The sequence below is a fragment of the Oncorhynchus kisutch genome, linkage group LG8 (genome assembly GCF_002021735.2).
Source record: "Oncorhynchus kisutch isolate 150728-3 linkage group LG8, Okis_V2, whole genome shotgun sequence".
In the NCBI taxonomy this organism is placed as follows: Eukaryota; Metazoa; Chordata; class Actinopteri; order Salmoniformes; family Salmonidae; genus Oncorhynchus; species Oncorhynchus kisutch.
In genome coordinates, this window is record NC_034181.2 from 37,083,364 (window position 1) to 37,106,472 (window position 23,109).

The 23,109-nt window shown below is 44.4% G+C and overlaps 1 protein-coding gene across 4 annotated transcripts in view; it reads left to right on the forward strand.

Moving 5' to 3' along the window:
• The window catches only part of LOC109895754 (voltage-dependent N-type calcium channel subunit alpha-1B), a 139,378-nt gene that overhangs the window by 111,971 nt on the left and 4,298 nt on the right, over positions 1 to 23,109 (forward strand). The window contains exons 30-48 of one of the 4 annotated variants that reach the window (XM_031830253.1): positions 371 to 572; positions 1,564 to 1,728; positions 2,674 to 2,784; positions 2,917 to 3,000; positions 3,699 to 3,704; positions 3,937 to 4,053; positions 4,148 to 4,213; positions 4,419 to 4,510; positions 4,760 to 4,910; positions 8,424 to 8,551; positions 9,815 to 9,911; positions 11,633 to 11,738; positions 12,303 to 12,410; positions 18,643 to 18,770; positions 18,989 to 19,230; positions 19,445 to 19,580; positions 19,952 to 20,068; positions 21,614 to 21,652; positions 22,602 to 22,803. In XM_031830253.1, coding sequence (XP_031686113.1) covers positions 371 to 572; positions 1,564 to 1,728; positions 2,674 to 2,784; positions 2,917 to 3,000; positions 3,699 to 3,704; positions 3,937 to 4,053; positions 4,148 to 4,213; positions 4,419 to 4,510; positions 4,760 to 4,910; positions 8,424 to 8,551; positions 9,815 to 9,911; positions 11,633 to 11,738; positions 12,303 to 12,410; positions 18,643 to 18,770; positions 18,989 to 19,230; positions 19,445 to 19,580; positions 19,952 to 20,068; positions 21,614 to 21,652; positions 22,602 to 22,803 — 2,297 coding nt within the window. Of the gene's footprint in view, positions 1 to 370; positions 573 to 1,563; positions 1,729 to 2,673; positions 2,785 to 2,916; positions 3,001 to 3,698; positions 3,705 to 3,936; positions 4,054 to 4,147; positions 4,214 to 4,418; positions 4,511 to 4,759; positions 4,911 to 8,423; positions 8,552 to 8,840; positions 8,938 to 9,814; positions 9,912 to 11,632; positions 11,739 to 12,302; positions 12,411 to 18,642; positions 18,771 to 18,988; positions 19,231 to 19,444; positions 19,581 to 19,951; positions 20,069 to 21,613; positions 21,653 to 22,601; positions 22,804 to 23,109 lie in introns of all 4 variants that reach the window. The other 3 variants (XM_031830250.1, XM_031830252.1, XM_031830251.1) reach the window with 3 other exon arrangements.

Genomic DNA, 23,109 nt, shown 5'->3' on the forward strand with positions numbered 1-23,109 from the left:
CATTTAGGTCAGGGTAGAAGTCCATTAAATAAGACTCAGTCCTCATAACCTGGAGGGCTAAGTGGCTGGGCTCTCTCTCTCTCAGTTGGGCTATTACTGAAAGGAATATTTTAGCGCGGCTGATGAAAATGGACCTTTCTATCATCAACATTAAACATTAATCACATGCCTATTACATTTTAACAAAAGCTTTTAATTGACTATGTCCCTAATTTTAGACGTAGAACTTGAAATGGTGTCCTCGTTTCCAGTTAGGTCTTAGTCATATTGTAGTTGCTGTAGGAAACTTGTTGTAGTAGTTTAACTACATTTGGCTGTTGTGGTGAGTGGTTCCATATACCGACAGCATGGTTCCTGTGTTCCTCTCCAGTGTTCTGAAGCACTCTGTGGACGCTACCTTTGAGGACCAGGGTCCCAGTCCAGGCTACCGTATAGAGATCTCCATCTTCTACGTGGTCTACTTTGTGGTCTTCCCCTTCTTCTTCGTCAACATCTTTGTGGCCTTGATCATCATTACCTTCCAGGAGCAGGGAGACAAGGCCATGTCAGAGTGCAGCCTGGAGAAAAACGAGGTACAGTACACTCTTCCAAAAAAAAAGGTGCTATCTAGAACCAAAAAGGGTTCTTCTTCTGTCCCCATAGGAGAACCATTTGAAGAACCCCTTTTTTGTTCAAGGTAGAACCCTTTTGTAGAGTCCTTTCCACACAGGGTTCTACATGGAACCAAAAAGGGTTCTACCCAGCACCAAAAAGGGTTCTCCTATGGGGACAGCCTTTTGGAACCCTTTTTTCTAAGAGTTTACGGAACAGGAAGTAAGGGAAAGGAATAACAATTAATATTTCTTCAATGGTCCCTCTCTCCATTTGTGATTTGTTGGTCATCAGCTCACTATGCTCACTATGCTCGATGTTGCCAATCATAATGCCAAACCCTTTCATTAGGCTGAGTACTCAGTGCAGGAACAGTCTCTCTCACTGCTGTTGTTGTTGATGCTGGGTTCAGTTGTGCGTGTTGAGGCAGTGAGGCTGCAGTGGAGCCTACAGTACAGTCTCCCAGCTGAGGGCCAGTGTGACAGGTCCACAGGTCCACGATTGATTCTGGAGCCCCATCTGTGGTTCCACAGGCGGACACAAAGCCAGCGAGCCGTCCCCGTCCCCCCTACCTCATGTCTACCGAGACCCCATTAGGCAACCATAGTAAATATATCTCCGTCAGTTCCTATTCTAAACTAAAACAACATATGTTTCCCTGTGTCTGTTTGTATGCTACCCTAGAGACGACTCAACTGTGCACAGATAGATAAACACTGAATATACAAAACATTAAGAACACCTGCTCTTTCCATGACACAGACTGACAAGGTGAATCCAGGTGAAAGTTATGATCCCTTATTGATGTCACTTGTTAAATCCATGGTCCTAATGAAGGCAATGTTTGAAAGACTAACGGATTAACGACTGATGATGGTGCTGATGACCATGATGATGATAATGAGGAAATGGGTGGCGATTATGAAAGAGAACATTGGATGTAAGTGTTCATTTCCGTCTCGTTCTTTTCAGAGAGCCTGCATTGACTTTGCCATCAACGCCAAGCAGATGACACGTTACATGCCAGAGAACGTGCAGTCCTTCCAGTACCGGATGTGGAAGTTTGTGGTGTCACCTCCGTTTGAGTACTCCATTATGATCATGATCGCCCTGAACACCGTGGTGCTCATGATGAAGGTTAGTACAGTCTGGCTCATTCACCAGAAAATATAGTAGGATCATTCAATTCAATTCAAATGGTTTTATTGGAATGGGAAACATATGTTTACATTGCCAACGAAAGTGAAATAGATAATAAACAAAAGTGAAATAAACAATAAAATATGAACGAACAATAAACCTTATACTCACAAAAGTTTCAAAGGAATAGAGACATTTCAAATGTAATTGTATGGCTATGTACGGTGTTATAACGATGTGCAAATAGTTAAAGTAAAAAATGGAAAATAAATCAACATAAATATGAGTTGTATTTACAATGGTGTTTTTTTATTATTAGCATTTTTTTAACCCCTTTTTTCCCCCAATTTCGTGATTACGATCTTGTCTCATCACTACAACTTATCAACGGGCGAGTTGGGGAGTTGCAGTGTCCTCCGAATGTTGATGTTGCAGTGTCCTCCGAAACATGACTCACCAAGCCACGCTTCTTAACACCTGCTCGCTTAACCCGGAAGCCAGCTGCACCAATGTGTCAGAGGAAACACTGTTCAACTGATGACCGTGGTCAGCCTGCAGATCCCCGGCCCGCCACAAGGAGCCACTAGAGCGCAATGAGCCAAGTAAAGCCCCCGCTGGCAAAACCCTTCCCTAACCCGGACGACACTGGGCCAATTGTGCATCACGCCCTATGGGACTCCCGGTCACGGCCAGTTGTGCTTCTACACCTGCATTGCTTGCTGTTTGGGGTTTTAGGCTGGGTTTCTGTACAGCACTTTGAGATATCAGCTGATGTACGAAGGGCTATATAAATAAATTTGATTTGATTTGATTTGTGACCGGGATCGAACCCAGGCTGTAGTGACGCCGCAACACTGCGATGCAGTGCCTTAGACCGCTGCGCCACTCGAGAGGCCTTTACAATGGTGTTTATTCTTCACTGGTTTCTCCTTTCTGCACCAGTTCCATGGAGCTCCAGACTTCTACGAGGCCATGTTGAAGCACTTCAACATCGTCTTCACTGCCCTCTTCTCTCTGGAATGCATTCTGAAGATCATTGCCTTCGGTCCGCTGGTGGGTTTATCATCCTTCCTGTTTAGCTGCATGCTATCAATATGGCAAAAGTGATCAATGATTTGATACTTATTGAATTCATGCACTGCATGCCTTGAGTCTGTGAGTGATATTCAATCCCTCTTGTTCCAGAATTACCTGAAGGATGCCTGGAACGTGTTTGACTTTGTGACAGTGCTGGGAAGTATAACTGACATTGTGGTCACAGAAATCAATGTAAGTTAAGAGTCCAGCGCAGCACAAACCGTGTTTCTTCCACTCTCCTCTATATACATTACACTACTTGCTAATGAGGCAGAATTGTATGATTGACATGCAGAGACCTACAATGTGGGCCTGCCCCGTACACAGGCTAAATAGCTATCTCAGCAAAGATGCCTTGGCTCCAGTCCAGGACTGATAGCAGAGACAAAGAGGGGGAGAGAGAAAGTTTGTGAACAGAGCTGCATGTTAACACTATTGATTCATCACTGATGTCTGATATGGGATCTGATAACGTGAGGCAATTCAGAGTCAGAGTCCAGCTGAGTGCAACAGTTTGTGTGTGTGTGTGTGTGTGTGTGTGTGTGTGTGTCATTATTGTCATCTGAGCACTATGTGAATCACTCAACATGTTTCTCTCACGTCCTGTAGTAGTTGTTTATTGATGTTCTATACTCATATTGATACAGTATCTGTCCAGTATCCAACAGTATCTGTCCAGATGTCTGTATCATTGTCCAATGCATTGACTGATTTAAGTGTGTGTTCTGAGCTTTTACTGGCTTTCTGTATGTCATTACTGTTTCTATTTTTCTTACTTTTCCTTGTTCCTCCCTCTCCCTTTCCCTGTCCCTCTCTCTGCATTGTCCTCTTGTTTAATGTATTCACTGATGTGCCCACATTCTGCCACGGTTAAACAACTGCTCTTATAGACAACGGTGAGTGACTACACTCATTGCTCTTTCTCATTCCCTTCTTTACACAAGCTACAGCACTGTGTGAACTGGTCTGTATGTATGTATTGTTTGGCCTCCTTTAGCAAGCTGAACCAGGACCAGCCAAATACAATCATGTCGTTTTGTCTGCATCATCGTCATATGTAGTCATATTTTGATTGTCTCATGTGAAAAGGGTGTAATGTTGACTGTGTTCTTGTCTCTGGTCCTGCAGGACCGGCTGTTGAATCTGAGTTTTCTGAGGCTGTTCAGAGCAGCTCGTCTCATCAAGCTGCTGAGGCAGGGATACACCATCCGTATCCTGCTGTGGACCTTCGTCCAGTCCTTCAAGGTAACACACACACACACACACACACACACACAGTAAACTGTATACATTACTTGCATTTAGAGCACTTTGCTGAACAGTGTTCTTGTCCTTCCAGGCCCTGCCCTATGTTTGCCTTCTGATAGCGATGCTGTTCTTCATCTATGCCATCATTGGTATGCAGGTGAGTGCTGCTTCCATTCTTTCCAAATATGAACATTTCCTTCCTGGACTCCCTTGAAAATGTTCCCTCAAAATAATTGGTTTATACACGCCTACGGACTAAAATGGTGTGAAATTTAATTTTTTATTAAATAAGAAAATATTTATGCAGTGTAAGGCAGAAACTGGCATGATCTGTGGGTATAATCGATCCCTTACTATACCAGGTGTTTGGAAACATTGAGCTCAACGAGGACACAGCCATCACTCACCACAACAACTTCCGCACTTTTCTTCAGGCCCTCATGCTGCTGTTCAGGTAAATACACCTTTTCCTTAGTCACTCTTTCCTCTGCTTTACGGAGCAACAACATTATTACAATTTCCCTCTCCCTCTCCCTTCCCCTACCTCTCCTGTAACTCTGTAAGCCAGGGGTTGTATGTAGCTAGCAACATCTTACGTCGCCCGAGTTGTACACTGTGACCATCTTCCACAATAACTTTGTTAGAGGTGTTCATTGTAATCTCAAAAGGTATTTCCGTCCATCTGTCCACCCTTGTTTTCCAGGAGTGCCACAGGGGAGGCGTGGCATGAGATCATGCTGTCGTGTTTGAGTCACAGAGCCTGTGATGAGAGGTCAGGCAACCTGGGGAAGGAGTGTGGCAGTGACTTCGCCTACTTCTACTTTGTCTCCTTCATCTTCCTCTGCTCTTTCCTGGTTAGTACTGATGTCATCCAACATACACTGTAACTGTATTGATGTTCTGCTGATGTGCAGTAATAAGGGATGTTAACATTAGACAATGATCTGAATAAGATGGCGCTGAAGAGGATGGCTGACGTTTTACATGCTCCCTTTTTAACTTATTTTTTAAACTTATTTTGTACATAATGTTGCTGCTGCCGTCTCTTATGACCAAAAATAACTTCTGGACATCAGATCAGTGATTATTCACTTCGAACTGGAAGAAGCTTTTTCCTTTAACGAGAAAAGAAAAGACGGAGGAAAAGGGGGCGAAGGTAGGGCTGCCTTCTGAGAATCCGTAGGCGAGCGAGTAAACTCCCACTGCCATCCGTTCTACTGGCTAACGTGCAATCATTGTAAAAGAAAATTGATGACGTACGATTAAGATTATGCTAAAACTGTAATATCTGTAAAAACTGTAATAACTGTAATATTATGTTTCACCGAGTCGTGGCTGAACGACGACACGGATAATATAGAGCTGGCGGGATTTTCCATGCACCGGTAGAACAGAAAAGCTACGTCTGGTAAGATGAGCGGTGGGGGGGTGTCAATAACAGGTGGTGCGCGATGTCTAATATTAAAGAAGTCTCAAGATATTGCTCGCCTGAGGTAGAGTACCTTATGATAAGCTGTAGACTTCGCTATCTACTAAGAGAGTTCTCATCTATATTATTCGTAGCCGTCTATTTACCACCACAGACCGATGCTGGCACTAAGACCGCACTCAACCAACTCTATAAGGCCATAAGCAAACAAGAAAATGCTCATCCAGAAGCGATGCTCCTAGTGGCCGGGAACTTTAATGCAGGCAAACTTAAATCAGTTTTACCACATTTTTTACCAGCATGTGCAACCACAGGAGAAAAAAAACTATAGACCACCCTTTACTCCACACACAGAGATGCAATACAAAGCTCGCCCCCACCCTACATTTGGCAAATCTGACCATAATTCTATCCTTCTGATTCCTGCTTACGAGCAAAAACTAAAGCAGCAAGTACCAGTGACTCGCTCAATACAGAAGTGGTCAGATGACACGGATGCTACGCTACAAGACTGTTTTGCTAGCACAGACTGGAATATGTTCATCCAATGGCATTGAGGAATACACCACCTCAGTCATCGGCTTCATCAACAAGTGCATCGACGACGTCGTCCCAACAGTGACTGTACGTACATATTCCAACCAGAAGCCATGGATTACAGGCACCATCTGCATTGAGCTAAAGGTTAGAGCTGCCGCTTTCAAGAAGCAGGACACTAATCCGGACGCTTTTAAGAAATCCCACTATGCCCTCAGACGAACCATCAATCAATACAGGATTAAGATTGAATCCTACTACACAGGCTCTTATGCTCTTCGGATGTGGCAGGGCTTGAAAAATATTACGGACTACAAAGGGAAACCCAGACGTGAGCTGCCTGTTGATGCGAGCCTACCAGACGAGATAAATGCCTTTTTATGCTCACTTCGAGGCAAGCAACACTGAAGCATGCACAAGAGCACCAGCTGTTCTGGATGACTGTGATAATGCCCTCGGTAGCCAATGTGAGCAGGACCTTTAAACAGGTCAACATTCACAAAGCTGCAGGGCCAGACGGAAAACCAGGGCGTGTACTCAAAGTGTCTTCACTGACATTTTCAACCTCTCCCTGACCAAGTCTGTAATACCAACATGCTTCAAGCAGACCACCATAATCCCTGTGCCCAAGGAAGCAAAGGCAACCTGCCTAAATGATTACCGCCCCATAGCACTCACATCAGTAACCATGAAGTGCTTTGAAAGGCTGGACGTGGCTCACATCAACAGCATCCTCCTGGATACCCTAGACCAGGCCTGGGCAACTCCAGTCCTGGGGGCCTATTTGGTGTCACACTTTTTCCCCAGCTAACACACCTGACTCCAATAATCAACTAATCATGATCTTCAGTTAAAAATGCAGTTAGTTTAAATCAGGTGTGATTGCAAGGGATGGGTGAAAAGTGTGACACCAATCAGGCCCCCGAGGACTGGAATTGCCCAGGCCTGCCCTAGACCCACTCCAATTTGCATACAGCCCCAACAGATCCACAGATGACAAAATCTCAATAGCACTCCACACTGCCCTTTCCCACCTGGACAAAAGGAACACCTATGTGCGAATGCTGTTCATTGACTACAGCTCAGCGTTCAACACCATAGTGCCCACGAAGCTCATCACTAAGCTAAGGACCCTGGGACTAAACACCTCCCTCTGCAGCTGGATCCTGGACTTCCTGACGGGCCACCCCCTAGGTGGTAAGGGTAGGCACAACACTTCTGCCACACTGATCCTCAACACAGGGGCCCCTTAGGGGTGTGCACTTTGTCCCCTCCTGTACTCCCTGTTCACCCATGACTGCGTGACCAAGCATGACTCCAACACCATCATTAAGTTTACTGACGACACAACAGTGGTGTACGACACAACAACAGTGGTGTATTTCTTTGGGGCGGCAGGGTAGCCTAGTGGTTAGAGCGTTGGACTAGTAACCGGAAGTTCAAACCCCCGAGCTGACAAGGTACAAATTTGTCATTCTGCCCCTCAACAGGCAGTTAACCCACTGTTCCTAGGCCGTCATTGAAAATAAGAATTTGTTCTTAACTGACTTGCCTGGTTAAATAAAGGTAAAATAAAAAATAAATAAAAAAGGCCTGATCACCGACAATGATGAGACAACATATAAGGAGGAGGTCAGAGAACTGGCAGTGTGGTGCCAGGACAACAACCTCTCCCTCAATGTGAGCAAGACTAAGGAGCTGATCGTGGCCGAACAGGAACACATTAACATTGACAGGGCTGTAGTTGAGCGGGTCAAGAGTTTCACGTTCCTTGGTGTCCACATCACCACCTAACTATCATGGTCCAAACACACCAAGACAGTCGTGAAGACGGCGAGACTGAAAAGGTGACTGAAAAGATTTGGCATGGGTCCCCAGATCCTCAAAAAGTTCTACAGTTGCACCCTCGAGAGCATCTTGACCGGTTGCATCACCACCTGGTATGGCATCTGACCATAAGGCGCTACATAGGGTAGTGCGTACGGTCCAGTACATCACTGGGGCCAAGCTTCCTGACATCCAGGACCTATATAATAGACGGTGTCAGAGACTCCAGTCACACTTTTTTCTCTGCTACCGCACGGCAAGCGCTACTGGAGCGCCAAGTCTAGGACCAAAAGGATCCTTAACAGCTTCTACCCCCAAGCCATAAGACTGCTGAACACTTAATCAAATGGCCACCGGACTATTTACATTGACCCCCTCCCCTCCATTTGTTTTGTACACTGCTGCACTGTTGGTTAAGGGCTTGTAAGTAAGCATTTCACGGTAAGGTCTACACTTATATTCGGTGCATGTGACAAATAAAGTTGGATTTGATTTGAAACGTAGGACTAGGAGTTAGTGTTGTGCCAGCATACTGTGTCTATTCCCATAAATCCTTGTGAATCGTATCTTCCAGATGCTCAATCTGTTTGTGGCTGTCATCATGGATAACTTTGAGTACCTGACTCGAGACTCGTCTATACTGGGGCCTCATCATCTGGATGAGTTCATCCGTGTTTGGGCTGAGTACGACCCTGCTGCCTGGTATGTGTCCCTCTCCCTCCCTCCCTTCAGCCATCTGGCTGGCTGGTGCTCCTACTGTGCCTCTATGCCCAGTCAGAGAGATATCTAGTATTACAGCTGCTAGTATGGAGGGGACTGCCTAATCCCTGCCTGATACTTTGTGACTTGCTGACAATCCTCCATGTAGTGTCATGTAGAGGGTACGGTATGGTAACATACCTCCTAGTACCCTGTCAGCCCTCTGATGATCATTGTTCTCTTGAAGCTGTCCTGAAGTTGTTGTTTTTATATCTGCTTGTTCTTTTTGCAGCGGACGGATTCGCTATAACGATATGTACAACTTGTTACGAATTATCTCACCCCCTCTTGGCTTAGGGAAGAACTGCCCTAATAGGGTAGCGTACAAGGTTAGCAACCCCAGAACATTTCCTCCACTAGGGTGCTTTGTGTTCCTATGCCAAGAGACTTAAGTGAATGGCTGTGCACCAATGACTCGCCTACACACTAGCACCCGCCCTTCCAGACTGACTGGCTTTGGTTAATGATGCCAGACTGGAAACAAAGCTTTCAAAGCCATGTTAAACCCCAACTCTACCTGACATTGGAATCCCTATGTAATGCTTACTTTCTATATGATGTGTCGAGGTATGCAGTGAACACATTCTGGTTTGCACCTGTTCCGTCTCCTATCTATGTACAGTTAGATTAAACATTACGTTTGGATGTTTAGTCCTAAATTGATTCAGATCATGAACACGTCTGAATCGGATCAACGTCTTTACGTACTGTAATGTGTTTTTGGGATCCTAGACGTAAACGTTGTAAAGAGAAAGGAGGTCTTTAATTCATTAAGATTTTTTTTAAAGTCTGGCATTGAAACCTTTGTTTCCGTGCTTCTGGTGAACCCTCCCTGGATGTCTCTCAGCATGCAGAAGCCGTCATCCACACTACGTACAATGCTGTCGTTCTCTCCCCATCAGCATCCTGTGTGTTCTTCTTCTCACTCTTCCAGACTCACTCTTCCATCCCATGTCTCCCCTCAGGGATCTGAGCAGCTCACTTCCTCCTGAGCTGAGTTCACCACCGCACCGATGCATCCCTGGTCCACCGTGGCCAAAGATGGCATCCATCTCCATGTCGCTACTGGAAATCTAAATAACACAGATTTCTGTTTTTGTTTTTTCCTATTCATTTTGGTTTCTTAAAAAAACAAACATTTTGTTCCTTTCCTCCTCTAACTTTCCATCCTTCTTTATTTGGCTTTTTGTTTCCTACTCTGTGAAGTGGCCGTATCAAGTACCTTGATATGTATCAGATGCTCCTCCACATGTCCCCACCCTTAGGTTTGGGAAAGAAATGTCCGCCAAGAGTCGCCTACAAGGTAGCCACTCCCTCTGCTCGACCTGTCTTCCCATTGGCTTGACCTCCAGCCAATCTCTGTGCTCTGCAGTGTTCCCTTGTTTCTTTAGTTTGTTTTGCTAATGCTCTGATCTCTTTGGTGTAGCCCCTTCCCTCCCCTTCTTTTTTTGGGCATAGCTACTTTATTTGGAGCAAGCTCAGCCTGTGAGGTGATGTCCACTAAGGCGGAGAGATAGACCATGAGACGCATACGGTATCCCCACTATGTGAAAACGTGTTACTAAGTATTTAGTAACATTTATGGTAGTGGGTGTCAAATTCCTTAGGATAATAAATACATAATAGGTTTTCATATAATCCCGTCTCTGTAATTGAAAGGGCAACCACCACTTTCCAACCTCATGTTATTATCTCCAGCACAATACCACTGTCTACATATGTGAAAACGCCACATTTCTACTTTCTGTAGAAAAATATATAAAGTTAAAAAGTTCTACCTGATGACATCGTCATTTTAAAAATAGTAATTTTCAAATTTGCGGTGACATGGGGAGAAAGAAAATACCCTCTGGCAAGAAACTTGCTACAAGTTGAGAAAATGGCCGTTTTTGGGGAACTTTCTTCTTATCTTTTTAACCACAGATCACAGAAACGCGGCGTTTTCACCTATGTAGAACTGGTAGGGTGCTGGAGATGGTGATTATGATGTTGAAAAGTGTCGGAATTGTCCTTTGATACATCCAACACAGCAGGCATACGCAGATTAATTCATGGAAGAATATTTCGATTTAATTCTACAATACACACATATTCGACCAATCCAGGACTGTCCCCAGATTTAAATACTTTACCAATCAATCTGTTTTTATAGGAAAGGGGTTTAGTATTGCTCTCTCTTACCTTATCTCAGTCTATCCCCTGAGTTTTACCCACTAGGGGTTTTTCGGTTTTGTGGGCCAGTGTGTGTGGCTTCTGTTGCTTTCCTGTGTGAGAAATATGTGTGCTTTACTCTCTGTCTTTCTATCTTTCATTCTCTTTCATCCTGTCTTTCACCTCTACTTTCTCTCTATGGATTTGTGTGCACATGTATGTGTGTGTGTCTCAACCCTCCCCTCCTCTCCTCTCTCATTCTGACTTCTGTCGTACTTTTGCACCGTAACTGATAGTAGAGGAATGCTTTTTGTGTTCAGGGGAGCTCAACTCTACCACAATAGCTTAAACATCAAACATAGTGCTCTGTATGCATATAGTGGTGTAGATTTCATCTCTTTTGATAAGCAGTTCAGGTTATTTGGAATGGACTGTGTGTGACACATGCTTTTTCTGTCGATGCTAGGCATTGGTTCTCAAGATGTTTATGACTTGAGCAGCGTCATACTTTTTTTACCTCAGTTTGATTGTTGGTATAGCAACCACAGAGTGGAGCTCCTGAGATCTTTGAGGCACTTCCATGGTTATGCGTACATGCCCTTTCTCACTTTTATTTCGATCAATGTCAGTCTTGCACCGGTGCACTTTGACTTGCAGCATAGTGCATACTGTAGCCAATAGCAGTGAATGTGAATGTTTAGTTTGTCTCCTCTTTGTACTCGTTGAGAAAGCTTTTTGTGTGCTGTAGGGGCCTCTGTGAATACTACCAGCAGCACACAGACTGGTTTCTCCTGATTGGCTGATGGTCTGGATGAAGTGTTAACAGTAGAAGTGTGTTTCTAACCTCCTCCTCCGTCCACACATTCTCTCCAGCGGCTAGTCAAGATGAACATGCCCATCGCTGATGACAATACAGTCCACTTTACCTCCACTCTCATGGCCCTGATCCGCACGGCCCTGGAGATCAAACTGTCCTCAGGTGAGACCTCTGTCCCCTCTCCCCCCCTACCCATGTCCCCTCCCCCCACTCTGTCTCCTCTCCACCCCTGTGTGATACATGATAGGCTAGGTGCATACCTATCATGAGTCCAACTTGATGACTCAAGCAAAAGCAACAAACACTAGTTGTAAATGTTAGATTTAGCCATCCATCACGTTGTCCTCCCAGACAGACAGACAGACAGACAGACAGATGTCCCCTGGATGCGTAGCAGGGACATATGCTGCTTGTTTGTTGCTTACAGAAGGTTTGCATTAGTAGATATGGGTCCCATTTGGTCTCATTAGGCTGCTCTGTGGTGGGTTTTGTGTTTAGGGCCTGTGCTGCGTAGTTGAATGACGTCACAGTGCAGTATGCTTTTCTCTAGCTTCACTGCTCACTGCCGCTTTCAATAAGTTATTCCCTCTCTGGTTCACCTCCACAATGACTCTGCAAGCTCATGTTTACTTTTCTGTCTTTATCTTTTGTTGCTATACTTAAATTAGATAATTGTGTGTATTTGATGCAAGAATATTCTATTTTCTCTTGCGATCTTCTCCTTAGGGATGGTTGCCCAGCGTCTTTCTGATGCTGAACTGAAGAAAGAGCTCTCTACAGTTTGGCCAAGCCTTTCACAGAAGACTATGGATCTGTTGGTTACACCACACAAACGTAAGCACCTCTGCACGGCAGTCCTCTCGGATCCTTGCTTCATGTCACTGATATATTTCATCTTTACAAGAAGGATACCTGGACTGTCTGTGATTCTGTTTATGCCACATCTTAAAGTGGCAAGCCCCAGACTCCTCACTCTGAAACAACATAAAACATTTGTAGTAATTTAGCAGACACTCTTATCCAAAGCGACTTACAATTAGTGCATTCATCTTAAGATAGCTAGATGAGCCAACAAAACATCACAATCGAATCAAGTACATTTTCCTGTGAGAGTTATTTAAGATACTCTTCAAAGAGGTAGGGTTTCAGATGTTTTCGGAAGATGGGCAGGTCCTGACTTTAGGGGGAGGCTTTTTCCGCCATTGGGGTGCCAGGACAGAGAAGAGGTTTGGCTGGGCTGAGTAGGGGTGGGAGGGCCAAGAGACCAGAAGTGGTGGAACGTGCTCCAGTTGGGATGTAGGGTTTGAGCATAGCCTGAAGGTAAGGAGGTGCAGTTCCCCTTGCTGCTCCGTAGGCAAGTCCCTGGATTAGGACCAGCGCCACTTCCTGTGTGAGGACAGGTTGTACGCTACCAATGTTGCAGAACATGAATCTGCAGGAGAGAGCCACTACTTTGATGTGCACAGAGAATGACAGGGTGTTATCCAGGGTCATGCCAAGGTTCTTTGCACTCTGGGAGGGGAATACCGTGGAGTTGTCAACCGTGATGGAGAGTTCTGGGAGTGGGCAGGCCTTTCCCGGGAGGAAGAGTAGTTCCGTTTTGTCGAAGTTGAGTTTGAGGTGGTGGGGATTTAATCTGGAGAGAGAGGGGAGAGAGATGTCAAGGCGTAGGGTAGTTCTGTGTGACTGGGAACAGTGGACTCAGTAGGCTGAGTGAAAGAGGAGCAGATGTCTTCAACCTTTTTTTCAAAGTGGTTGACAAAGTCATCTGCAGAGAGGGAGGAGGGAGGGGATGAGGATTAAGGATGAAGAAGAAAGAGTTTCCTAGGGTTGGAGGCAGAAGCTTGACATTTAGAGTGATAGAAGGTAGCTTTAGCAGCGGATACAGAGGAAGAAAAGGTAGATAAGAGGGCCAAGAGACCAGAAGTGGTGGAACGTGCTCGGGTTGGGATGTAGGGTTTGAGCATAGCCTGAAGCTAAGGAGGTGCAGTTCCCCTTGCTGCTCCGTAGGCAAGTCCCAGAATTAGGACCAGCACCGCTTCCTGTGTGAGGACAGGTTGTACGCTACCAATGTTGCAGAACATGAATCTGCAGGATGATAGGTCCTCCAGAAGTTTAGTTTTCCTCCATTTCTGCTCAGCTGCTCGTAGCCCTGTTCTGTTAGCACGCAGTGAGTGACTCAGCCATGAAGCGGGAGAGAAAAGTAGGGCCGGCTGGGAGGAAAGGGGACAGTGAGTCAAAGTATGCAGAAAGGGAGGGAGAGTAGGGTCGAAGATGCAGAGTCAGGTGACAGGAGGGAGAATGATTTAGCATAAGGAAGAGAGAAGATGCGGCAGCGCATGACCATCTGGGTAGGGGCTGAGTCTGTGGGGTTGGAGGAGAGATGGAGAGAAAAGGAAACAAAGTAGTGATTAGAGACATGAAGGAGGGTTGCAGTGAGATTAGTAGGCGAACAGCCTCTAGTGGAGATGAGGTCATGCATATTGCCGGCCTTGTGAGTGGGACGTGACTGAGAAAGGGCGAGGTCAAAAGAGAAAAGGACTGGAAAGAAATTTATTGAAGCTGAAGGTTAAAGTCGCCCAGTATGATGATTGGTGAGCTATCCTCAGGACATGTACTTATCAAGGTGTCATTGAGGAACTCTCCAAGGGCACCTGTTGGGTGATAGATGACATCAATGTTAAGCTTGAGTGGAGCAGTGACAGCATGGAATTCAAATGAGGAGATCAACAGGTGTGAAGAGAAAATCTCCACTTAGGAGAAATTAGTAGTGTGCCACCACTGCGACGACCAGATGTTCTCGGACTATGAGAGAACATATAGTCAGATGAAGTAGCTGGCGTAGCAGTGGTGTCTGGGGAAATCCATGTCTCTGTCAGGGCCAAAAAGTGGGCCAAAAAGTGTAGGGACTGAAAGGGAACATACACTACGGGTCAAAAGTTTTAGAACATCTACTCATTCAATTGTTTTTCTTTATTTGGACTATTTTCTACACTGTAGAATGATAGTGAAGACATCAAAACTATGAAATAACACATATGGGATCATGTAGTAACCAAAAAAGTGTTAACCTCCCTGGGATCGTTCGGGACGCTAGCGTCCCACCTCGCCAACAGCCTGTGAAATTGCAGGGCGCCAAATTCAAAACAACAGAAATCTCATAATTAAAATTCCTCAACCATACAAGTATTTTACACCATTTTAAAGAAACACTTCTCGTTAATCCAACCACAGTGTCCGATTTCAAAAAGGCTTTTCGGCGAAAGCAGAACATATCATTATGTTAGGTCAGCAACTAGTCACAGAAAGCATTCAGCCATTTTCCAATCAAAGAGAGGTGTCACAAAAAGCAGAAATATAGATAAAATGAATCACTAACCTTTGACGATCTTCATCAGATTACACTCCCAGGACTCAATGTTACACAATACATGTATGTTTTGTTCGATCAAGTTCATATTTATATCCAAAAACCTCAGTTTACATTGGTGCCATGTTCTGAAATGCCTCCAAAACATCCGGAGAAATTGCAGAGCCACATCAAATAAGAGAAATACTCATCATAAACTTTGATGAAAGATACATGTTTTTCATAGAATTTAAGATAAACTTGTTCTTAATGCAACTGCTGTGTCAGATTTCAATAAAAGCTTTACGGCAAAAGCACAATATTCAATAATCTGAGAACAGCGTTCAGCCACAAAAGCAAGCCATACAGTTACCCGCCAAGTTGTGGAGTCAACAAAAGTCATAAATAGCATTTAAATCTTCACTTACCTTTCTGATCTTCGTCGGAATGCACTCCCAGGACTCCCACTTCTACAATGAATGTTCGTTTTGTTCGATTACATCCATATTTATGTCCAAATACCTTTTGTTTGTGCGTTTTGTTCACTATTCCAAAGGCACAATGCGCGAATGCAAAATCCAGACGAAAAGTCAAAAAAGTTCCATTACTGTTTGTATAAACATGTCAGACGATGTTTACAATCAAGCCTTAGGGTATTTTATAATAAATCTTCAATAATATTCAAACTGGACAATAGCGTATTCATTACAGAGGAAAAAGAGGGAACGGCGCGCCCGCGTGACCGCGCAGTAAACAACTGGTTGGCCACAGCCTAGTCCACTTGTTGAAACAGCTCTTATTCGACCCCCTTCCACAATAGAATCCTCAAACAATGTTCTAAAGACTGTTGACATCTGCTGGAAGCCTCGGGAAGTGCAATCTGGCCCCATAGACACAGCATATTGGATAGGCAATCACTTAAATGAAACTACAAACCTCAGATTTCCCACTTCCGGGTTGGATTTGTCTCAGGTTTTCGCCTGCCATATGAGTTCTGTTATACTCACAGACATCATTCAAACAGTTTTAGAAACTTCAGAGTGTTTCCTATCCAATACTTCTAATAATATGCATCTGGGACAGAGCAGCAGGGAGTTTACTCTGGGCACTTTATTCATCCAAGATACTCAATACTGACCCCCTGTCACCAAGAAGTTAAACAAATCAAAATATATTTGAGATTTTTCAAAGTAGCCACCTTTTGCCTTGATGACAGCTTTGCACACTCTTGGCATTCTCTCAACCAGCCAGATGAACTCAGCCTTATTGACTGCAGATCGGCAGATTCATAAGCTGCCGGAGACTCGGAACTCCACATGGGTTGTGCACACAGGATACATTCAATTAGATGGGTTGCAGCTATGGAGTTGGGAGCGTCTGTAAAACCTACAGGGAGAGGAGTTACCTGGGATGGGAAACACACACATACTTGGCAAAGCTATAAAATAGTAAAATGAGATCATCAGAAAATAACTAGGTAAGATACTCAAGTGAGAGAGTGGTGTGGAGCCTTCCTCACTTTCCTTCCTTGAATAACTCTGCAGAACAACTCGGTTTGATTGTTGATTGCTTAGCAGCTGTCAAGAATACACTCCCTACAATATAACACGCCCACAACTTAGCAGGACTGTTACACAAATAGGCCAGAAACTAATCTAAGTCCACAACGACAGTCACAACTACTGAGTAATCAGACGGTTCAAACAGCAGTGATTAACCTCTCCGGTACAAGGATCATTTGAGGATAATACAGTGCCACTGACGCGGCCCGCTATCAAGGACTGTGGGCTCTCCTTCTCCATGGCCAACGTGAGTAAGACATTTAAGCATGTTAACTTCTCTGGGATATGTTACGCTAGCGTCCCACCTCGACAACAGCCAGTGAAATTGCAGGGCACCAAATTCAAAACAACAGAAATCCCATAATTAAAATTCCTCAAACATGCAAGTATTATACACCATTGTAAAGCTAAACTTCTTGTTAATCCAACCACAGTGTCCAATTTCAAAAAGGCTTTACACCATGAGATTATGTTAGGTCAGCACCTAGTCACAGAAAACCATACAGCCATTTTCCAGCCAGGGAGAGGGCTCACAAGTCAGAAATAGCGATTAAGTTAATCACTAACCTTTGATGATCTTCATCAGATGGCACTCATTGGACTTCATGTTACACAATACATGTATGTTGTGTTCGATAAAGTTCATAGTTATATCCAAAAATCTAATTGGCGCATTATGTTCAGAAATGCATTGTCTCAAACAAATATTTGGTGAAAGTGCAGAGAGCCACATCAAATTACAGAAATACTCATTATAAACATTGATAAAAGCTACAAGTGTTAAACATAGAAATAAAGATACACTTCACCTTAATGCAACCGCTGTGTCAAAATTCGAAAGGCTTAAGCACGCTATGCGATTATGTTAGCCACAGAAACCCATACTGCCATTTTCCAGCCAAGGAGAGTGTCACAAAAGTCAGAAATAGCATTAAAATTAATCACTTACCTTTGATGATCTTCATCTGGTGGCACTCCAAGGTCTCCATGTTAGACAATAAATGTTTGTTTTGTTTGATAACCTCCTTTTTGTTTGCGCGTTTTATCCACTAATCCGAATGCTCAAGGCGCATGCACTAAGTCCAGACAAAAAGTTTTTTTTTAAGTACAATAAAAGTTAGTAGAAACATGCCAAACGATGTTTAAAATCAATCCTCCGGTTGTTTTTGGCATAAATAATTAATAATATTTAAACCGGACAAAAGCTTCGTCAATAGAAAAAGAGAAACACGAAAGGCATGTTCCCGATCAGGCGCATGGCTGATGTCTGGAAATTTCCACTGGCCACTGATTGAAAGTGGTATCTCCCTCATTTTTCAGAGTAAAAGCCTGAAACACTGCCTAAAGACTGGCCACATGTAGAAGAAGCCACAGAGCTCGTGAACTGGGTCCTAAGTCTTTGTATGGTGGATAGGCTTTCAATGGAAAAACAGCCTTACAAAATAATAGTACTTCCTGGTTGGATTTTCCTCGGGGTTTCGCCTGCCATATCAGTTCTGTTATACTCACATACATTATTTTAACAGTTTTGGAAACTTTAGAGTTTTTCTATACGAATCTACTAATTACATGCATATCCTATCTTCTGGGCCTGAGTAGCAGGCAGTTTAATTTGGGCACGCTTTTCATCCAAAATTCCGAATGCTGCCCCCTACCCTAGTGAAGTTAACTAGGCTACTAGGTAAAAGACAGAAAAAATGTAATTGCCCTAGCAAGACATTACTAACAGCTTCTAATTTAATCAAAAAAAATACTTGCTGCTCTTGTAAGAGTTGAACCCCTTCCAAACTGTAGATGACACACAGGTTGCCATAACATGTAGGACCTTTGCTCTCACTTGGCCGTCAGTTAAGATTCCAGTCATCTGCTTTGTCTCCACTGACATCTTGTGGCAGGATCTAAGCATCTCATCTGAGAACAATGGCATTTTAAACAGATACTTCTTCTCTCCTTCTTTCAAGCCTGGCATGCAGCAATTTTCTTCAAACAGCTAAATCCCTCTTTGTTTCAAGTCATACCTTTGGTTCGACTGAATAGTATTAGCGATAAACTGGCATCAGAGAGTTTGGATGAGACCAATACAGATGGATGAGATAATGGAAGTCAGAGGTTTTCAGAGGTTTTCATCAACCACTCCCCTGTGTACCTCTCTCAGCCAATGAGCTTACTGTTGGGAAGGTGTATGCAGCCCTGATGATCTTTGACTACTACAAGCAGAACCGAGCCAAGAGGCTGAAGGAGCAGCAACAGCAACAACAGCAACAGAATGCTGCCGGCTCCCAGGTATCACACACACACACTATTGCTGATGCCCAGGAGGCATACATTTCACCCCTGGATGAAAATGTTTCAAACATCTCCTAACAAAACCAATATGACTCACATTTCCCAATATGACTCACATTTCCAGAATTTTGATTGACTATATTCTGGAGGCAGAGACCTGGATCAATATTGTGCATGTTCAGTATGTTGAGCATCTTGCCATCTTCCATCCACAGGGTAAGGTGGGGGCTCTGTTTAAACCAATACTGCCCCTGACTTACAAGCAGGAGAAAGAGAAGGAGAAGGCCATCAACAACATGGAGCCTCCCTGTGAACTACTTCCTCAGCCCCAGCCTCAGGCCCTACCTAGACCCAGCTCCACCCTGCTCAACAACATGGAGCCTCCCTGTGAACTACTTCCTCAGCCTCAGGCCCTACCTAGACCCAGCTTCACCCTGCTCAACAACGGAGGCACACTGTGAGTTCACTAGCATGTGGGGAGTGTCTCAAACAATCCCAATGTTTTGGGGGTTTACATTTATGACAATTGTAACTGTGTTTTGCCTTTGACAAAGACTTGTGGCAAAGCCGTGACGTTAACATCAAAGATAATACAAAACTATTTTAATTTACAATCAGTTAGTCATTGTATGACGACTAACGTCTACATTTATTTATGATTAACAATTCAGGCCAGGCCATGATGGCACCATGAAAGGATCGTCCTCCTGGGTGTCAGAGAAGTCTAGAGAGGTCCACAGACCCAGGAATAAGACACCTGTCCAAAGGGGCCAGTCTGAAGATGTCCCAAACACAACCCTTCCCCAGGTACTGTAGCCATTCCAGACTGCCCTCTGCTGTATTACTGACACATAAACATCATGGCCTTCGCACACATGAACATCATGGCCTTCGCACACATGAACATCATGGCCTTCGCACACATGAACATTATGGCCTGCGACCTGCATTTTCTTTCCTGATGTATCTGTTCCTAGTACTTAACTTGACTGGATATACTTATCTGTATGCAAGCACGTATCTCTCTCTCTCTCTGTATGTGTGTGTGTGTGTGTGTGCGTGTGTGTATGTGTGTGTGTGTGTGTGTGTGTGTGTGTGTGTGTGTGTGTGTGTGTGTGTGTGTGTGTGTGTGTGTGTGCGCATGCGTCGTGTTTATGTGTGTGTGTTATGTCCTCCAGGAGTCAGTGGAGATGAGGAAGATGGACACCAGTGACAGCACAGTGCCTGGTCCTGGGTCTGGACTGGAGAGCCAGGGGAGGGCTGTATCCATGCCCCGCCTCAACGCAGAGCTACAGGTAAAGACACCCTAAAACATACACATCATTTGTGAAGCATAGCAGATGCGGCATGCCATGACTAAACTATATTGGAGAAAGCATGGTTGCATTTTGTTACACATCAGTGGCTATACTGCTGGCAGATTACTATGGTCAGGTGGCTATCTTTATGAGGGGTTCAATTTCAGCCAAGTATAACTGCTGAAAAATAACAAAAATGAATCCTTCAATTCGTCCCAAGAAATATAATCAGCTCCTCATTTCCTGAGTGATATGTATGTTGATCGATTGTTGCATTTAAGTGCATTCCTTTCAGAGGCCAATTAGAATAGATGTGTGTTGATCCTACTTTTAGTGCACAGAAGAAGTCCTGAATAATTTGATTAGAGCCTGGAAGACCGCCAACTATTTGTCCTGTATCGTTTTACCTCTGCTGCCAACAGAAGGAAATACAAAAATTATAGTGGCTCAAAATGGTTGTGGGTAGAAAATGAAAGGGGTGATCCCTCATGCATTCAGGGAGGAAGAGAGTAATCATGTTACTATAAGATAGAGAATGTAAAGAGGGGGATAAATTGGATGAGAGGAGAGGGAGATTGCTTCGTGACCTGCTGTCTACTTTTTCTCACTTTTTCTAACGAGGGCAGGAAATCCTTCAACAAAGACAATTAGAGTTGGCCTTTCTGAGATGGCTTGCTATCGTTAGAGTGAAATGGGGAGGCAAGTAGTCTGAACTCTACCCTGAAACAGACTGATGGATTTCACTCTCTCTCCGGCTTGGTTTTCCATCGCTTAATTACATTTTTTCCCTTTTTGGGGTAATGCCTCATTTCCCACTCCCTGGCGATGCCAGACAGGATCAGGGCGTAAAATCTCCCAGCCAGCCTGCCTCCACCTCCTCTTTGTGCAGTATTGACATGTGACACCCAGGGCCGACATGAACCCTCACCTGAATCCCAGTGAGAAGCTAAGCCCAAATCTCTTTAAACTGGAGTGCCGGATGATAAGAGGCAATAGATGTTGATTTAGTGGTTTCAGCACCTCTTAATATGGATGAAACCTTTTTGATTCCCTAGGGGCAGCTCTACCCCATAGACTGGCCCTCTGCTAGATCAGAAGCTTGACTCACGAGAACAAAAGCTAAAGAGCCAGATATGTTTTCTAGGATATCTTAGTATTCATGGTCTAGGAATCTAGGCTAGAGATGGGGGCATTGAGTATCACAAGACATGAAGACCAGTTCTGTCTGATTGGAATAGGTAATTCTGTCTTATTACCAGGTGCTGAAACACAATGAGATATAACCAGTTTACCCTTTCTATAAAAAGGCGTGCCGAACGGCAAATGCCCTCAGTGTCCCTTCAATCATAATTATGTCATATTTACAAAGGGATCATTACTTTTTAATAAGCATGTAATAACACCACTGTTATTTTCCTGCTACTTCTCCACTATTCTTTGTCTTAACTGTGCAATGTCACCCTCTCCATCTGCACCTCGGTTTCTCTCCTGTCTCTTTGGCTTGATGCCTTCCGATGATCCTCGTTCTCCGCTGTGTGACAGAGGAGCCAGTCACGCCACTCCCCGGGGACCCTGCTGGCCGTATGTACCCCTTTCTCCGGTCCCTCAGTATCTCCCCTGCACCACATCTTCTTTGTTTGTTGATCCCAATGTACTAGTATGTCTAAAACTAAATTCTATTTTGTATTAACTAGCCGTGCAGGTGTGTAAAATGCTCGGTCCCGCAAGCATATGCTTCTGCCGTATGGTCCGTGTTTGACACTTGGTCGTACATTAAGAACCCAGTCTACATGTTTTCTGTTCTGTCGTATACAATATGGGAGATATACAGAGTGATTTTAGGATAAGAGTTAAGCTCGATGTAAAACTTGAAATCAAAGGCCTAGCCAGGTGAAGTGCATCTCATAGAGGAGGCTTTTCCTTTCATCATTCTACGGGGACTGAACAACACTCATTAAAACACATCTTCACACTCCAACCTGCTCTTAGATACCAAGCCTATGGAATTGGTAAGTAGTAAACTAGTGATCAGATGGAGCTGTTTTGAAGAGAGAAAGGGTCTGCTGCTACAGGTGGAAACATTGCTTCTGTTTCCCCTTTTATGCTCTTATCCTCAAGCACCAACTAAGACTTAGGGAAATTGGTAGCCGTGTCTATGGTTTTACCAACAGCAATCTATCTAGGTGACTATATTTGTTGAGGACATTGACCACGTGATTCGTATGTTTTGCAGCGAGGCTCTGTAGGACAGATGTGTCGCCACTAGGTGGAAATGGTGTTTCACAATGGAGTCGGTGAGGTGCATACGTCTCCTTTATCCCATACGCTCAGTTCTCATTTTCCGATCAGCATTCCAGTTTGATAATCACAATGATGATTACAATTTCCAGCTGGATTACGAGTTCACTTTGAAAACCGATCAGAGAAGAGATCAACATCTGTATAACAGGTCTCGTTTCACTCAGCTTGGCAGCGATGTAAGTTTCCATACACTAGTCAGTGATCCCTCTTCCTCATTGGTTCCACACAGCCTGTTCCTGACTGCAGCCCGATGAAGCGCTCTGCGTCCACCCATGCCCCACATCGCCCCCAAGAGGCAAACCTGCGTGACTACACCCTGGAGACGCCCAGCATCCAGGAAAGGCCTCACCACCACCACCACCACCGCTGCCACCACCGTAGAGAGAGGGACAAGAAGCAGCGGTCACTCGACAGGACGCCAAGCACCGCTGGTTAGTGCACAAACACCACACACAGACACGCATACACAATGACACACACTACAAGTACACACACACACACACACACAAAGATTGTTCTCAATCGTATTCTTGAAACACAGGGTAATATTCTTTTTGCCAGCAATGCCAATCGTGTTTTAAATGTGCAATGCTAGGGATCACTTTATCGGTGAGGTTAAAGGGGGTCTTGTTGTGTATGTTATATGAGTGCCCACCACCAATACCATGAATACAAAATGTGGGTGTTTGGACCATGAGAGTGAGAAGCAGACCATAGCCCAGCCAGCTGGGGCTCGT